The 16798-nt window shown below is 42.2% G+C and overlaps 1 protein-coding gene across 2 annotated transcripts in view; it reads right to left on the minus strand.

Moving 5' to 3' along the window:
• ccdc85ca (coiled-coil domain containing 85C, a) overlaps positions 1–13012 on the minus strand; it is a 61435-nt gene extending 48423 nt beyond the window's left edge. The window contains exon 1 of one of the 2 annotated variants that reach the window (XM_065004152.1): positions 11559–13012. In XM_065004152.1, the coding sequence (XP_064860224.1) occupies positions 11559–12270 (712 nt within the window). In that variant the 5' untranslated portion in view covers positions 12271–13012. The remainder of the gene's footprint in view (positions 1–11558) is intronic. The other variant, XM_029687709.2, reaches the window with a different exon arrangement.
• Between the last annotated feature and the right edge of the window lie 3786 nt (positions 13013–16798).

Genomic DNA, 16798 nt, shown 5'->3' on the forward strand with positions numbered 1-16798 from the left:
TATCTCTGCCTCTCTATCTCTGCCTCTCTATCTCTGCCTCTCTATCTCTGCCTCTCTCCCTCCCTCTCGATCTCTCTACAATTCAGCAGCGTCCAGGCTGTGGGAACCAAAGTAAGGGTGGGGGGAGAAGGGGAGGGGCACTGAGTGCAACAGGCAGAGAAAGGGGTTCAGGGTTTGGACGGAGAGTGAGAACAAGTGCAACAGGAGGAGTGAGGAAAAGTAAAAGAGAAAGAGAGGGGGTGAGAGAGCGGGAGTGAGAGCCTGACAGGGAGTGAGAAGAAGCGCAACAGGGGAAGAGCGAGAGGAGAGAGAGAATAAATGACAGTAAATAAGTGAGTGAGCGAGTGAAAGAAAGACCCATTGATCAAAGTTTGGGGGTGGTGGGGTGGTGGTGGAGGAGGAGGAGGGCAGCTGGGAAGCAGGACACAGGAGCTGAACACAACAGAGACGGCTGAACAAAGACCTCCACAGCCCCATCCACAGAACTACACACACAGCGCCACACACAGCCCCCGATCCCGGCTCTACACTACCTGATCAAACACTGTCATCATCCAGGGAGTGAGCCAAGGCCCGAGACAGGGTAAAACCAAACACACACAGAGCCGTACCACAGAGTGCACAGCTTTGCACCGCAAACGATTTAGACTGTCTAATCACCTCAAAGCAGTGTGAAGTACACAGTTATTCAGTTATCCATTAGTTGGACCGCACCCCTTCCTGATGGGCATTCTTCTTAAGTTTATTATTCCTGATTATAATTATGAAATTATTAAAACAACTTGTAAAGAACCTAAAATAAGTGTGTATATACCGTATAGCATCAATAGAACAACAAAAAAAGTGGATGAAGTGAAATTCCTACACTGTTGAGGCAACAAAAAAGAGCAAGATGGTGGGAGAAAGAACCCTTTTCAGAAAGAACCTTGTTCAGTCTCACATGAGAACTACAGTAAGCTTTTAGTCCAGTGATACACTTAAATAAACATAGAAACGGTGTCCTTGCTGATTGACTAGCACCTTGGGCGTGTACAGTAGATTGTAAATAATAGGTGGTGGGCCGTAGCAAGCTATCTGCTTTAGTTCTCGAAATGATCGATCTCTGTCAAGGGAGGAGCTGGTTTTTACATATTGTGTATATTTATTCATTCTGAACACATTTCTGTTTGTTGGAAATGTAAATTCTTGCAATTTTTTTTGCAGAAAACATACTTTTATATCCGCTAGCTGGACAGGAAAACACAACTTGTGTACTATCTCTGCTGATCACGTCTGCCAATCACGTTATCCGTATCTAAGGTAGTAGATAGCTGGAGACAGCTCGAGAGAAAGAGAGAGATCTCCGTCTGCCAATCACGTTATCCGTATCTAAGGTAGTAGATAGCTGGAGACAGCTCGAGAGAAAGAGAGAGATCTCCGTCTGCCAATCACGTTATCCGTATCTAAGGTAGTAGATAGCTGGAGACAGCTCGAGAGAGAGAGAGATCTCCGTCTGCCAATCACGTTATTCGTATCTAAGGTAGTAGATAGCTGGAGACAGCTCGAGAGAGAGAGATCTCCGTCTGCCAATCACGTTATCCGTATCTAAGGTAGTAGATAGCTGGAGACAGCTCGAGAGAGAGAGAGATCTCCGTCTGACAATCTGCTATTAGGTCAAGTATTATTATTTTTTTTGTCATCTAACTATTTAGTTATATTAACGTGATACCATCAATGCAAGCTGTAAAACGACTCCCAACTTAGAACGCAGCAACCTTAGTAGTGTAGCTAGCTTCTAGTTAGCTAGCTAGTTACAACAAGTTGATGTGTTACTAGCTAGCAGGAGCAGATAGCTTTATCGTTAGCTAGCATGTCTTTCCAGGACAAGGAGCGTTTTTAGATAGCAGTTTATTCAAAGTCATAATTTAAAACTACAAAAATCTATAGGACAGGTAGTGTATAGCTAATATAGTCATCAAGGTAGGTGTCACGCCCTGACCTTAGAGAGCTTTTTATGTGTCTATTTTGGTTTGGTCAGGGTGTGATTTGAGTGGGCATTCTATGTTCCTTTTTCTATGTTTTGTATTTCTTTGTTTTGGCCGGGTATGGTTTTCAATCAGGGACGGCTGACTATCGTTGCCTCTGATTGGGAACCATACCTGGGTAGCGTTTTCCCTCCTATGTTTTGTGGGTAGTTATTTTCTGTTTAGTGTTTTCTGCACCTGACAGGACTGTTTCGGTTTCGTTTATTCTCTTTGTTATTTTGTTATAGTGTTCAGTTTAAATAAAAAGTCATGAACACTTACCACGCCGCGCTTTGGTCCGATTCCTCCTCTTCAGACGACGACACCCGTTACAGTAGGACCCACTCATTTCATTCATGCTGACGAAATGCCACATAATCCAGCTCACAAACTCCATTATTGTGCTTTCACTTTTGTCTCACATGATCTAGTCGGCTCTCCTGTGTCCTGCTCCCAGAGATCAACCAAGTGCTATTCACCAAGCATGGGCTGATTCATTCACCTGTGAGGAGAACCATCCTACTGCAGTTTGAACTAGCCCTGCCGTCACTATTCAGACATTAAGACCGCATTTTGCCTGTTTTCTTTGTGGGTTTTATCTGACAGTCTCATGCATTTTAGAGTTGAAGAACTCCAACTATGTTGAAGACTAAATTCAATGTAGAATCAGTTTAACAGGTGGCAAACAGATGAATTGACTCTTGTAACATGCAGTGGTGATAATTACATTGTCCCCATCAGGAGCCCAGGCGTTGGCCATACATGGTGGAGTTCTCATCTCTGGACCACACAAGCTTTAGATTGCGTTCTGCTAAGGCATTTGTTTTCTCTCTACATCGGTCAGCTACATTGGTGACCAGGGTGGGATCCTTTCGATACGCCTACGGGGCCTGGGCACACAAATGCTCCTAGACAGAATACTGAAGCATTCGTTGATGATAGTTGTATCGTCTCCATCGGAGGCCCGGGCTTTTGGCATCGATGGTAAAGCTCTCCTTTCTGGACTGTAACATTGTAAGCTTGTGCCCTCCACGGCACTTGAAATACATTGATTGGTAGGTTACACTAGATTTAGATACTTCAAATACTGCCTGAGACACCTTTGCTATCTGTTTCCATACACATTAAATGGTGAAACACTATTTGTGACGGTGTTCTTTGTTCGAAACGTACATTATGGAAAACATGCCAGTGTTAGCTAGTGTTGATTTTTCAGTGTGACATTTCTAGTGTTGATTTGGGTGTTAAATTAACTCTGTAAGTGTTAAATGAACATGGATTGGTGCAAAAGAACCCCAGTGCTGGTGTTAGTAACCAGTGTTAAACCTAAACCACGCCCATCACTATTTCCCTGCATAATCTATTTCAGGTTGATTTGCTTTTCTTGTTTGTTTAATATCTCTGTTTTTACATGTACATTGATTGATTAATTCATCTTATGCTACTCACATATAAAAACGGATTCTTCTCAACTAATTAAATTTGTTACTTGGACTTACTACCACTGAAATGGTTGTTCCAATTTAGATGGTTTTGGTAAACTCCTATTTTAAATGTCCCTGTCAGGCAGTCATTCTGAATACAAATTGTGAGTGAATAAACATTTTAAATGTTGGCTAGCCAACTCTGTCTCGATCCCAATACGAAGGACACAACACGTTTTAAGACAGCATAATGTGACTTGCAGGTAAACCTAGGATCTCAAAATAAGGCCCTATTAAATCATTGTATTGTGTTGAATAATTACATTTGAATGAAAGCAATTTGTTTAGTATCTCACTTGGGGAAGGCCAAAGGACAAAAAAAAGACTGCAACCATATATCTGTCACTAACAACTACAGTCAAGGGTGGTACCTCTACAATTCACCAGAAAGGCAAAGCACTCTGGGAAACACAAAAATAAGGCTTTACACTAAGCGGCGTGTTCATTTAACACTGAGCAGTGTGGATCTGTATAGACACAGGACCATAGTTCAATTTTATGAAAATGAATCATTTAAACCATCTAAATATGCATACTCAAACTCACTGAATATTTAGTATTTGAAACCCAAACATTAATTTACCAACTGCTTGTTCTATAACCGTACAGGCTCTTTATCATTCTCCATACCTTTATATTCCAATGCATCCAACATTATACATGCCCACCATGATATTGAGAAGCTGCTATTTGAGATCTCATCTGGTATTGGCTAATATGCATATGTCTCTTGTCGCTTTTATACCTCCGTTCTAGCATACATGACACACAGCTTTTTATCGACATGCTTTTTTGGGGTGTTCTATGCAAATGATATGATCAAATGTTTCTTTAAGCCTGCAGCTAGCTACTTGTAATGAGACAATCATGCCAAAACATGATTCAAAATTTAATTCACTGACAGAGCGATGGCTCATGAAACACTAACTTCATGAGCAGGCACAATGACATTTACAGTATTAGCTGGCTGGCTAGGCTAGTCAACTGTAAACAGCAAAATGTAACACATTAAAATGGAGTTGGACCCCCCCCCCCTTTGCTGCTATAACAGCCTCCACTCTTCTGGGAAGGCTTTCCACTAGATGTTGGAACATTGCTGCGGGGACTTGCTTCCATTCACAAGAGCATTAGTGAGGTCTGGCACTGATGGCCCTTCTTTGGACACTGTGTTAACAACCCTCCAGGCAAGCTTCAATGCCATACAACTCTCCTTCCGTGGCCTCCAATTGCTCTTAAATACAAGTAAAACTAAATGCATGCTCTTCAACCGATCGCTACCTGCACCTACCCGCCTGTCCAACATCACTACTCTGGACGGCTCTGACTTAGAATACGTGGACAACTACAAATACTTAGGTGTCTGGTTAGACTGTAAATTCTCCTTCCAGACCCATATCAAACATCTCCAATCCAAAGTTAAATCTAGAATTGGCTTCCTATTTCGCAACAAAGCATCCTTCACTCATGCTGCCAAACATACCCTTGTAAAACTGACCATCCTACCAATCCTCGACTTTGGCGATGTCATTTACAAAATAGCCTCCAATACCCTACTCAACAAATTGGATGCAGTCTATCACAGTGCAATCCTTTTTGTCACCAAAGCCCCATATACTACCCACCATTGCGACCTGTACGCTCTCGTTGGCTGGCCCTCGCTTCATACTCGTCGCCAAACCCACTGGCTCCATGTCATCTACAAGACCCTGCTAGGTAAAGTCCCCCCTTATCTCAGCTCGCTGGTCACCATAGCATCTCCCACCTGTAGCACACGCTCCAGCAGGTATATCTCTCTAGTCCAAAACCAATTCTTTCTTTGGCCGCCTCTCCTTCCAGTTCTCTGCTGCCAATGACTGGAACGAACTACAAAAATCTCTGAAACTGGAAACACTTACCTCCCTCACTAGCTTTAAGCACCAACTGTCAGAGCAGCTCACAGATTACTGCACCTGTACATAGCCCACCTATAATTTAGCCCAAACAACTACCTCTTTCCCAACTGTATTTCATTTATTTATTTATTTTGCTCCTTTGCACCCCATTATTTTTATTTCTACTTTGCACATTCTTCCATTGCAAAACTACCATTCCAGTGTTTTACTTGCTATATTGTATTTACTTTGCCACCATGGCCTTTTTTGCCTTTACCACCCTTCTCACCTCATTTACTCACATTGTATATAGACTTGTTTATACTGTATTATTGACTGTATGTTTGTTTTACTCCATGTGTAACTCTGTGTCGTTGTATCTGTCGAACTGCTTTGCTTTATCTTGGCCAGGTCGCAATTGTAAATGAGAACTTGTTCTCAACTTGCCTACCTGGTTAAATAAAGGTGAAATCAAATAAATAAATAAAATGTTAGGCGATTAGGCCTGGCTTGCAGTCGGCGTTTCAATCATCCCAAAGGTGTTCGAAGGGGTTGTGGTCAGGGCTCTGTGTAGGCCAGTCTAGTTCTTCCACGCCGATCTCAACAAACTATTTCTGTAATGACCTCACTTTGTGCACGGGGGCATTGTCATGCTGAAACAGGAAAAGTCCTTGGAAGCACAGAATCGTCTAGAATGTCATTGTATGCTGTAGCGTTAATATTTCCCTTCACTGGAACAAAGGGGCCTAGCCCAAAACATGAAAAACAGCCCCAGACCATTATTCCTCCTCCACCAAACTTTACAGTTCGCACTATGCATTGGGGCAGATAGCGTTCTCCTGGCATCCGCCAAAACCAGATTTGTCCGTTGGACTGCCAGATGGTGAAGCGTGATTCATCACTCCAGAGAACGCATTTCCACTGCTCCAGAGTCCAATGGCGGTGAGCTTTACACCACTCCCGCCAACACTTGGCATTGCGCATGGTGTTCTTAGGAGTGTGTGCGGCTGCTCGGCCATGGAAACCATTTCATGAAGCTCCCGACTAACAGTTATTGTGCTGACATTGTTTCCAGCGGCCATTTGGAACTTTGTAGGGAGTGTTGCAACCGAGGACAGCTCATTTTTATGCGGTACCCACTTTAGCACTCGGAGGTCCCGTTCTCTGAGCTTGTATGGCCTACCACTGCGCAGCTGAGCCGTTGTTGCTCCTAGACATTTTCACTTCATAATAACAGCACTTACAGTTGACTGGGGCAGCTCTAGCAGTGTAGAAATTTGACAAACTGACTTGTTGGAAAGGTGGCATCCTATGACGGTGCCACATTGAAATTCACTGAGCTCTTCAGTAAGGTCATTCTACTACCAATTTTTGTCTTTGGAGATTGCATGGTTGTGTGCTCGATTTTATACACCTGTCAACAATGGGTGTGGCTGAAATAGCCGAAGCCACTAATTTGAAAGGGTGTCCACATATTTTGTATATATAATCTTATTTCAGTCTTTGGGAGAAAGCATTATTTCATCTTAACACACTGACAGCAGATCAGAGGCTATTTTTACATCTTAGAAGCAGGCCATTGGCTGCCTTCATCACAAGGGGTATCTACAGGAGTTCTGATTGGTTCCAAGTTTATTCAGTTTGCAAATTTGCCTGAGCAGACAGTTTAGAAATATACTTTTTTTCTGAGAAAAGGTGCATGAATTAAAGGTGCAACATATTTGACAATAAACATAAGAATATTTCCTTGTCATATACAAAAAGACGTACTCCTCCCTCGACCGATCAGCTTCACTGTTTTCGGCATCTGCCCAGAGACCTTTATTTCACTAGTTAAGTCAGTTAAGAACAAATTCTTATTTACAATGACAGCCTAGGAACAGTGGGTTAACTGCCTTTTTCAGCAGCAGAACGACAGACTTGTACCTTGCCAGCTCAGGGATTCAAACTAGCAACCTTTCGGTTATTGGCCCAAAGCTCTAACCACTAGGCTGCCTGCCACACCTATATGATGAACTCACACATAGGCACACACACAAACACAAACAGCGTGCCAGATAAGTGGGATGTACAGTATATCACAGACACATACACAACTAGAAGGACCGGCTGCCACTTTAAGATGACACACACAGCTGTGAGAAAGCGTCCGTTTCCCGGGCCTTTTCCTCTGATGCAGCGGTGGAATTAATCTGGGGAATTTATAGTCAGGACTATTCTCAACAAGTGGGCTCTCTCATCTTACATATATCCCCACGCACGCACACACACACACACACACACACACACACACACGAGAGGCTAAAACTGCAACTGAAACAGCCCTCCCACATGGTCCGGCTAGTAAATAAAAGCAGCGGGTAAAACTGACAGCGACACAGTAGCACCTCCTTCCCCTCAGCCTCAGCGGCTGATTTAATGGGCCAGAGATCACAGGGAACCAATAAACAGGCTATAACTCAGGCAATCCCACAAGGACCTCTGCATCACAGAGAGAGAATGCTGGAGGTGAGGCATCAGCCTTGGTCGGGATAGAAGGTCAACAGCATATGAGTGAGAAGCACTGGCTGACTCTTGACCAGCAGAGAAAGAGAAAACAATTAGGTTATTACAAGTTATGATATGGTTCATTAACACCTAACCATGTAATAACGCAATAATAACTAGGTAAATAGCTTAGTTGAACATTAAATGTTAATTAATGTCTATACATTTTTGACAGGTAGGACAAGCCAGTGCTGAACCATACCAAATAGGTTTTGGCTCTGTGACACTGTGACAATGAACCAATCAGAATTCACCAGCCAGCCAGGAGCTGAGCAGCTTGTGCCAACACCAGGCCACATTATTATTCACGCAACAGTGGCACTATGATCAATACAGTTTGTCCATCAAAGTATTCAATAGCAAAGGCCCCATACAGGGCTGTATGCCCACACTAACAATTGCTTTGTCACGGCGACCACCAGCCATTTCACACATTGGATGCGTCCCAAATGGCACCCTATTCTCGATGGGAACAGGTTGCCGTTTTGGACAACTTGAGCTCTGGGCAAAAGTAGTGCACTGTGTAGGGAATAGGGTGCTATTTGGGATGCGACACATCGGTTAAGGCTAATCATATGGACAAAAGAGCCACACATAAGGGCACACTGCTTCAGTATCGTCTGTACTGTAGCTGTATTGATGTGATGCATTGTCCAGCCAACTGTCCTCACTGTAGCATATGAGTTTATCATCTGCTGAAAAGGGGGGTTTGAGGGACTCGGGAGTAGGACTATTGGACAGATAGGATAGAGGTAGTTTAGGACGAGGGAGTGGAAGGTGAGGGGATAGTGTTAAGTGCATATCTAAGATAAGATAAAGACTTTATCTGGTTGATAGGAAGGATCCATTAGTAGACTGGGTCATTTCAACTCTTCAACAAAGAGCTAGATGTCTATGAAGTTAAACAGGCCTTGTCTAAAAGTTAAACAGGCCTTGTCTAAAAGTTGAACACAGTTTGACTGCTATGAGGCCTGGCCTGGGTCATACTTAAAATGTCAGCAGATGGACAGTTTGCAGAGCTCAGTCAGTGGGTTCTGTATTGATTTGAACAAGGTGACTTACTGAGGCGACTTAGCACCATGTCGCCCTTGCCCTGCTGCTCGCTGTGAGGAGGGCGTTAGTTAGAGTGCGTCCCAAGTGGCACCTTATTCTCCATATAGTGCATTACATTTGATCAGAGCCTTATGGATCCTGGTTAAAAGTAGTGCACTATAAAGGGAATAGGGCGCCGTTTGGGACACAAACTCAGTTAAATAATCCTCATTAGGTCTGCCATGCAGCACAGAGTTGAGGTAATTAGAGACGCCATCTGTCCAGGACAAGGGCCGTTTACCGTCAACACTGTCACCATCAACACTGTCAACATGACGGTGGCCATCTTAGTCTCGAGGAACCAAACACCATGGCTGTGTCCCTGATGGATTCGTTTGTGACACCATCTGTGACTCCTCTCAGTAACACCATCACGTGACCCCTTAACCACAAAAGTCAATTGACAAAAACAATCAACTATGAAGTGTAGCTTCAGTGTAACTACCCGTTTCATTATGAAACTACCTTCTTCAAATATGTATGATATATTGCAGGCATCAGTGTTTTATTGTATGTTTCCTGGTACCCACTCACTACTTAGCTAGCACGCGTGTTCAAAGTTTGTGTCTTCTGCTTATCGCCTCTCCAGTGTGTTTTAAAAAAAAATTATTTTACCTTTATTTAACCAGGCAAGTCAGTTAAGAACAAATTCTTATTTTCAATGACAGCCTAGGAACAGTGGGTTAACTGCCGGTTCAGGGGCAGAAGGACAGATTTTTACCTTGTCAGCTCGGGGGTTTGAACTCGCAACCTTCCGGTTACTAGTCCAACACTCTAACCACTAGGCTACCCTAGTGGCTCCAGACTGAAAAACAGAGACAGCAGTGTGTGTGTATCTGGTAACCCACAGTACAGGAGAACTGCTGTGCTGGCATTTCACACCGTGACCATGTGTTTAATGGTTTCCCTACAAACCGGAGAGCAAACATCCCCTCGAGCCGTGCAGCGAGGGGTGTGTGTGTGTGTGTGTGTGTGTGTGTGTGTGTGTGTGTGTGTGTGTGTGTGTGTGTGTGTTTCTTCGCTTCCTCAATGTAAACATGATGACTGAAGTATCCGTCTATTCTCAGTCTACTTTCAGTCTTGTCAGTCAATAATGTACTGACACCTCTAAACCAACTCTGCAGAGGTTCCTGAACCTGAACCACCATCACCAACATCCATCAACATCCATCACGTTCAACACACTCTCAAACACTCTTGTGAATACTAGCTGCAACTATTAAAGTCATGCTCCAGAGCTTTTATATCATTTCAGCCAGTAGTTTTGAAAGTAGTGCTTACAAGCCAAAACGGGTCCTCGAAAATTGTGTACTACGTGATTGTGATATGTTAAGTCCTGCATTTTTTATATATATATATATATATATATATATATATATATATATATATATATTTTTTTTTTTGTGCAATTCGGATATGTTATGAATTCCAAAGAATACAATATGTAATGAATTTGTAAGTGCTTAAGATCCTGGAATTCATCTTTAACTTCTTCTAGTGAGTAAAATTATATAGGAACCTCAATTAATACCCATTTTATTTCCTCTCTCTACTAATCATGACTGCCTTCCATCAAATCTTGTCAAGCATTTTCCTTGAAGTACCTTCGTGGACAGGATGTGTGGAAAGGTGTGAGGATGAGGAAATTCACCGGAATTACCCACATCCACATACTTTTACATCCCTTATCTACCACTCATCACTAACAGCACTGTGAAATTCCTCTGGACCCGGTCAGACCAGTGTTATTACTATGTAACAGGGCATGACAGGCAGGCCTAGTTAACTTTTCAAGGAGATGTTTAAGTATAGTATACTAGCTGACAATGAACAGACAAATAAGCATCTTACACATTTTACATTAGGTTGCACTGCACATGAGTGTCTTGTGATAGAGGACACAGGGAAAAATGTGGTTGTAAGTGCCTGACGAGATTAGATCGAAATGCTGAGCGCAATCAAAGGCGGGGAGGAACATTGTTTTAAAGACTTTTCAGGTTTTTGACTCACAGGCCAGAAGGTCAAACATGGCCTGGGCGTGTCCCTGGCCTGACTCCTTTCTGAAAGGACTGCTATTATCATGTCACTGGAACACTGATGTCAGACAGGTGTGAGGGAAGGGCATCAGTATGACAAGTGGGGTGGTACAATTATATTCCCAAATCCCTATATAGTGCACTACAAGGCTCTGGTCAAAAGTAGCCCTAGTGTATCGTTTTTGGATAGGGCTTCAATTCACACCTCCAAGTAACTTGTGTTCTAGGCTATAGGCATATTAAACTCTCATTCACTTTCTCTACTCACACACCCAGCTAGGGTAGATTCCTAATGACTCATGTTTCATATGCAGGCTATACATTCAACAAATATATCATCTCAACCATTTATGCATGTTAGGCCTATAACAAACTAAAGATGTAGCCTGTAAAATGAAGATCCTCATCATCATCAATATTAAGGGGAACATTGGGGATATTGTGGCACTCTGTAGATAGAATCACCCACAGATATCCTAGAATTCATAGGATTCTATATGTACAGTCATTATTCTATGGACTCACCATTCAGTCCATTAGGAATGCGCAGGTGGATGTGTGACGCCAGCGATAGGTCGTCCATAGACCTCCGCAGGGATGCTATTTTTCCCTCGTTTGGCTTGTGTACGTGGTTGTGGTGGTGGTCAGGACTACCGGCGCTGCCGGTGCTGGAGGTACTGCTCCCGTCCCCGACGTCCCTAACGGTTCCCGTGCCCCCGTTCAGGTTGGTCAGGCTGGACTGGGAATCTATGGAGCTCCGTGACCCGGCTCCGTTCCTCTCCTCATCCAGCATCAGAATTATCTCTTTCAGTTCCAGGTTCTCCCGCATCACAGAGTCCTGGTTGGCTTCCAGATCCTTCAGCTTCTGATGGTACACCCCGACATCCTTCCACATCGATCCGGAGGTGTAGCGGCCGAAGCGTTGCCACTCCCGTGACAGCTTCTTGCCCTTCTGTCGGTCGTCGTCCAGGAAACAGCAGAGCTCCCGGAGTTCGTGGTTATCATCCTGAAGCTTCTGGTTGATCTCTTTGAGGCTGCGGATCTCATGGAGATGGACCTGTAGTCTCCGGTTCACATCTTTCATCATGTTCCCGTGCTCCACCATTAAGTACATTTTCTCGTTATCCGTTTTCCGTAGCCTCCTGATCAGCTCGTCTTTGCCGAGCCTGGAGAGCTCCTCTCCGGAGAGCTTGCTTAAGTCATCCCGCAACGGTCCGCCTGGGGCATTTTTGGCCATGTTCCCCTCCTGATGTTGCGCTATATGGGTGAGTTCGATGGTAGCTTACAGTGTCCGGATCTATAGGATGTCTAACCGAGCCTCAACGGTGACTTTGTAAAAGAAAATCAAATCCATGATAGATGAAATTATTCCAATGCGACATGAAGGGTAAAGATTAATTCAACACTGGGCAGGAATGTGGAGCCTAATAAAAGCGCCTTGGAGCTAAGCAGGTGACCCAAATTGGCAGGCAAGCAGGCAGGCAACAGAACCGTAATCCCCTTGTAAAATTCAGCAAAATCGCAAAAAAGCCGTTTTTCGTTTTCATCCCGGTACCTCCTCTCTGAGACGCCTTACTCGCTTTAACGCACTGGACAGACGCGGAGAGAGGCGGTCTTCTTGGACACCGGATTCACCAACCACAGACTGGGAAGGATCTCCCACAGCCTCGCAGATCGTCAACAAGCGCTGCGTAAATCCGTGATGTCAGAGGTCGCGTGTGTCCACAGCACGGGTTTGCTTTCAGCCAGGCAATATTCAAAAGAAAGTTCCAAAAATGTTCCAATTAAGAAAATCCCGCGGACGAGCTCGTATATAAATTCCTAATTTTCAAGTAAGCCGAAAGTGCACTATATGGATGCATTATAGCATTCTCGTTAAATGTTGTCCTCCATCATGGCAGTTAGGTTGGAATCTGATGGATTAAACTCGCCCTCTCCTCTCCTCTCCTCATCCTGTGGCAGCTTCGAGCTGAACGCCTCGATCACACCGAGAGTGATTTAATTTTGGTACACCAGAAGGACATTCATTTCCAATGGAACGCTGCGTTTTCCTTACAGCATTGCGTTGCAGAGGCAGTTGCAGTGCGTTCTGTGTGGTGAACACATTACGCTTACCAATCAAACACACCGACAGCGTCATGCGCAAAATAGTACGCAGCACCATCTGGATATGTGTGCAACAAAAGTTCAACATTCACGTTCTGCTACCATTTCTGTCAAGCTTCTACTCATACAGTTTGACTCATATGTTCGATAAATCCTATTCATGCACCTCACTGAAAGCACTGCAACTGCCTCTGCAACGCAATGCTGCAAGGCAAACGCAGCATTTAATTGGAGATTAATGTAATTCTGGTGTCCCAAAATGCAATTTTGCTGTCGGTGTGTTCAAAGTGTTAGATTTATCAAATGTATGTGACAAACTGTATGCATAGACGGCTTGACAGAAATGGTAGCAGAAGGTGAATGTTGAATTTTTCTTGCACACATCTAGATGACGCTGAGTACTATTTTGCACAATGACACTATCATTGTGATCAAGGCATAATGCCTTGATCACACCAACAGTATATTTGCACAACATGGTAAGCAGCATCATCTATATATGTGTGCAACAAAAGTTCCACATTCACCTTCTGCTACCATTTCTGTCAAGCAATCTACTCATACAGTTTGAAGCATATGTTTTGTTTTATTTACTTAAAATATATATATGTTTTGGCCTAAAGTGAATATTCTGGCTGCCTCTCTTTTTCAAATGATTGATCTGCGGAAATTCGCCATATATCTCATCACATATAATTTTATCAGTTGATGACAATAATTATTGTTGTATTTTCTCACAAGACTCCAATTACACTCAAATGAATGATATAACATAACATTTCACTTTTTTACATCAAGTTTCCCAGTACAATTTAAGATTATACTGTAGAAAAAGTCAAATTCATACCTTTGAATGCTAATGTAAAATATATACATTTGGTCAACTTTTTGTCAGTTTTGTTTATTTTCATCCAAATATCAGTTTCAAATCATAACATTTTTCAATTGCCCTTCATTTTTACCATTGATGACAATGTTGCATTTAACCCTTCAGCCTGTTAGATTTAACCCTGCCTATGGGGTCAATTGTAACATTTCACTTCCAACACTCTCGGTTGAATTGTAAGCTACTGGCATGTCCAAGCTAGCGACTTCTAGCTATTCGCTGGTGCAGGTGGGGACACTTCAGGCTGAGGAGTAAGCTTCACACATCCCCATGTGCTACACTTGTCCTGATTTTTATACAGTTGTCAGTGGGAGTTGGAATTCATCAGGTTTTTATTTAAAAAAACATAATTCTATGCATCCCTTGCCAAAATGAAGAAATCTGCCATGCAATCTGCTCTTTATCCATGAACAAACAACTGCTCCCTTGGCGGAGGTCAAGTAAAAAGCACATTTTACAAAAAAACTGCGGATTGCGGCACCTAAAGAAAACAACACAGTTACAGAGGACAAACATATGTGCAAGGTACGCATTAAAGAATGGACATTTCTACAAGTAACAACTGATATCGACTCGATGTCGGAGGTACACTCCGCTAAAACTCATAGCAAATCAACTCCATTGAGATGTACTGTATACGGAGTTGAGTTTACTCAGCAAGTAGAAACATAGCCTAGTTGGAGCAGGTAGATAAAAGTAGAGCCTTCCAACTGGGCACGCATTGGTTGAATGAACGTTGTTTCCATGTCATTTCAATTACTTTGAACCAACGTGAAATAGATGTTGAATTGGTGTCTGTGCCCAGTGGGTTGTGCTTTGGTCCCACTTTTGAGTCTTTTTAAAGGGTCAGCTGGCAGATGCTCCATTTGAAGATTCAGAAAATAAAGTGATTTGGTCGTAAACAATAAACCTATTTGGAATGCATTAACCAAATATCAGGCCACAATACGCCTATTGCCCATCCTTTCCTGGATCTTACACCACTGCTACGCTCTGTTGTCATCTATGCATAGTCACTTTAATAACTCTACCTACATGTACATACTACCTGAACTAACCGGTGACCCCGCACATTGACTCTGTATCGGTACCCCCCTGTTTATAGTCTCGCTATTGTTATTTCACTGCTGCTCTTGAATTACTTTTTACTTTTATCTCTTATTCTTATCCGTATTGTTTTTGAAACTGCTTGGTGGAGTCCTCTCATTATTTGCCTGGGAGTTTGATGCATAGTTATTATGCATATAGGCCTATGATCAATATCTTCTTCCTCATTCACCCTGATCTAAATTAGCACAAGAGTTGACTGGGGGGGGGGCACGGATTGATTCTAAAGATTAAAATCTGATAATCAAGATTATGATTGGGATTGGGACGTGATGGGACATTATGAGACAAAACAATATTTCAAGAATATTGTGTGAACAGATTGCCATCTAGTGGCAAAGGCAACAAACAATACACCAAAAACTGCAACACAGTAGCAACAAGGCAATTGTAGAAATGTTTCAATTCCATCATGCCACTATAGGATATATTGCTTCAAAACCCCCGTCATGCAATGCAGAAACAAAGACATTCCTAAGAATATCTAGACCAAAAACAAATTAAATATAGAAAAAAAATTTGTTCGGTCAAAGAACGAAGACTTTTATTTTAATTTTATATTATTTCCGTTCATGTGGAACATAATAACACATTACCTAATTTCTATTTAAAAAACTAATGAATAAGAGTGTATTTAATTGACTGACAAATAATAATAATAATAGCTAGGGGAAATGACAACAGCCTTTATTAAGTCATATTTAGCTCCTCCTCGAGAGACAAGCAGACACCAATGGAAGTCCCTCACTTAATGTGTCAACTTCCCTTGTGTTTCTTTGCTTCTTATTGCATTAGGCCTCTTTCCAATGTCATGATGCTTGTCTAAAAACACTGAACTAATGTTTCAGACAGGACTGATACCATGACTTCCTCTCCTATTATTGTATGTTTTGTGTGGGTCTTAAGGCATATACAGTGCCAGTCAAAAGTTTGGACACACCTACTCATTCCAGGGTTTTTCTTTATTTTTTAAACTATTTTCTATGTTGCCAAGAGTGTGCAAATCTGTCATCAACGTGAAGGGTGGCTACTTTGAAGAATCTCATCTTGCTTAACACTTTTTTTGGTTGCTACATGATTCCATATTTGTTACTTCATTGTTTTGATGTCTTCACTAATATTCTACAATGTAGAAAATAGTACAAATAAAGAAAACCCTTGAATGAGTAGGTGTGTCCAAACTTTTTACTGGTACTGTAGGGGATACGAATAGTGGTGCAAAAATGACTTAGTTACGTCTGTGGTCAAGCATAACTACAGAACAGATAAAATAGCAAAAGAAGCCATGGCATTTCTCCAGACAGGGAGAAATGGGTAGATCAGCTTTAATACTGCTGATAGATTGTAGCTTCCATCAATGTAATTGTCTGCATAATTTCCAATCCCTCATATATTTTATTGTAAATATATACATACCTGTAACTTTAACTCATTTTATAAGAGATTCTCCAAAATTGAAATATAAAGTCAGTTATGAATACCAGAACTGGTTTCCCAAATGTTTCATAGTGTTCTATTGTTTCCAGTTGATATTATCTCCAATGTATTGTCCATGTAAAAAGTCTGATTAGGATGAATAATATCCGACAATACCTTTTTAATTCTATGCGCTATGTATTTTTTAAAATTTGAATTGTGGCATCACTACACTGAAGTGTAAGGGTCT

The sequence above is a fragment of the Oncorhynchus nerka genome, linkage group LG18 (assembly GCF_034236695.1).
Source record: "Oncorhynchus nerka isolate Pitt River linkage group LG18, Oner_Uvic_2.0, whole genome shotgun sequence".
NCBI lineage: Eukaryota > Metazoa > Chordata > Actinopteri > Salmoniformes > Salmonidae > Oncorhynchus > Oncorhynchus nerka.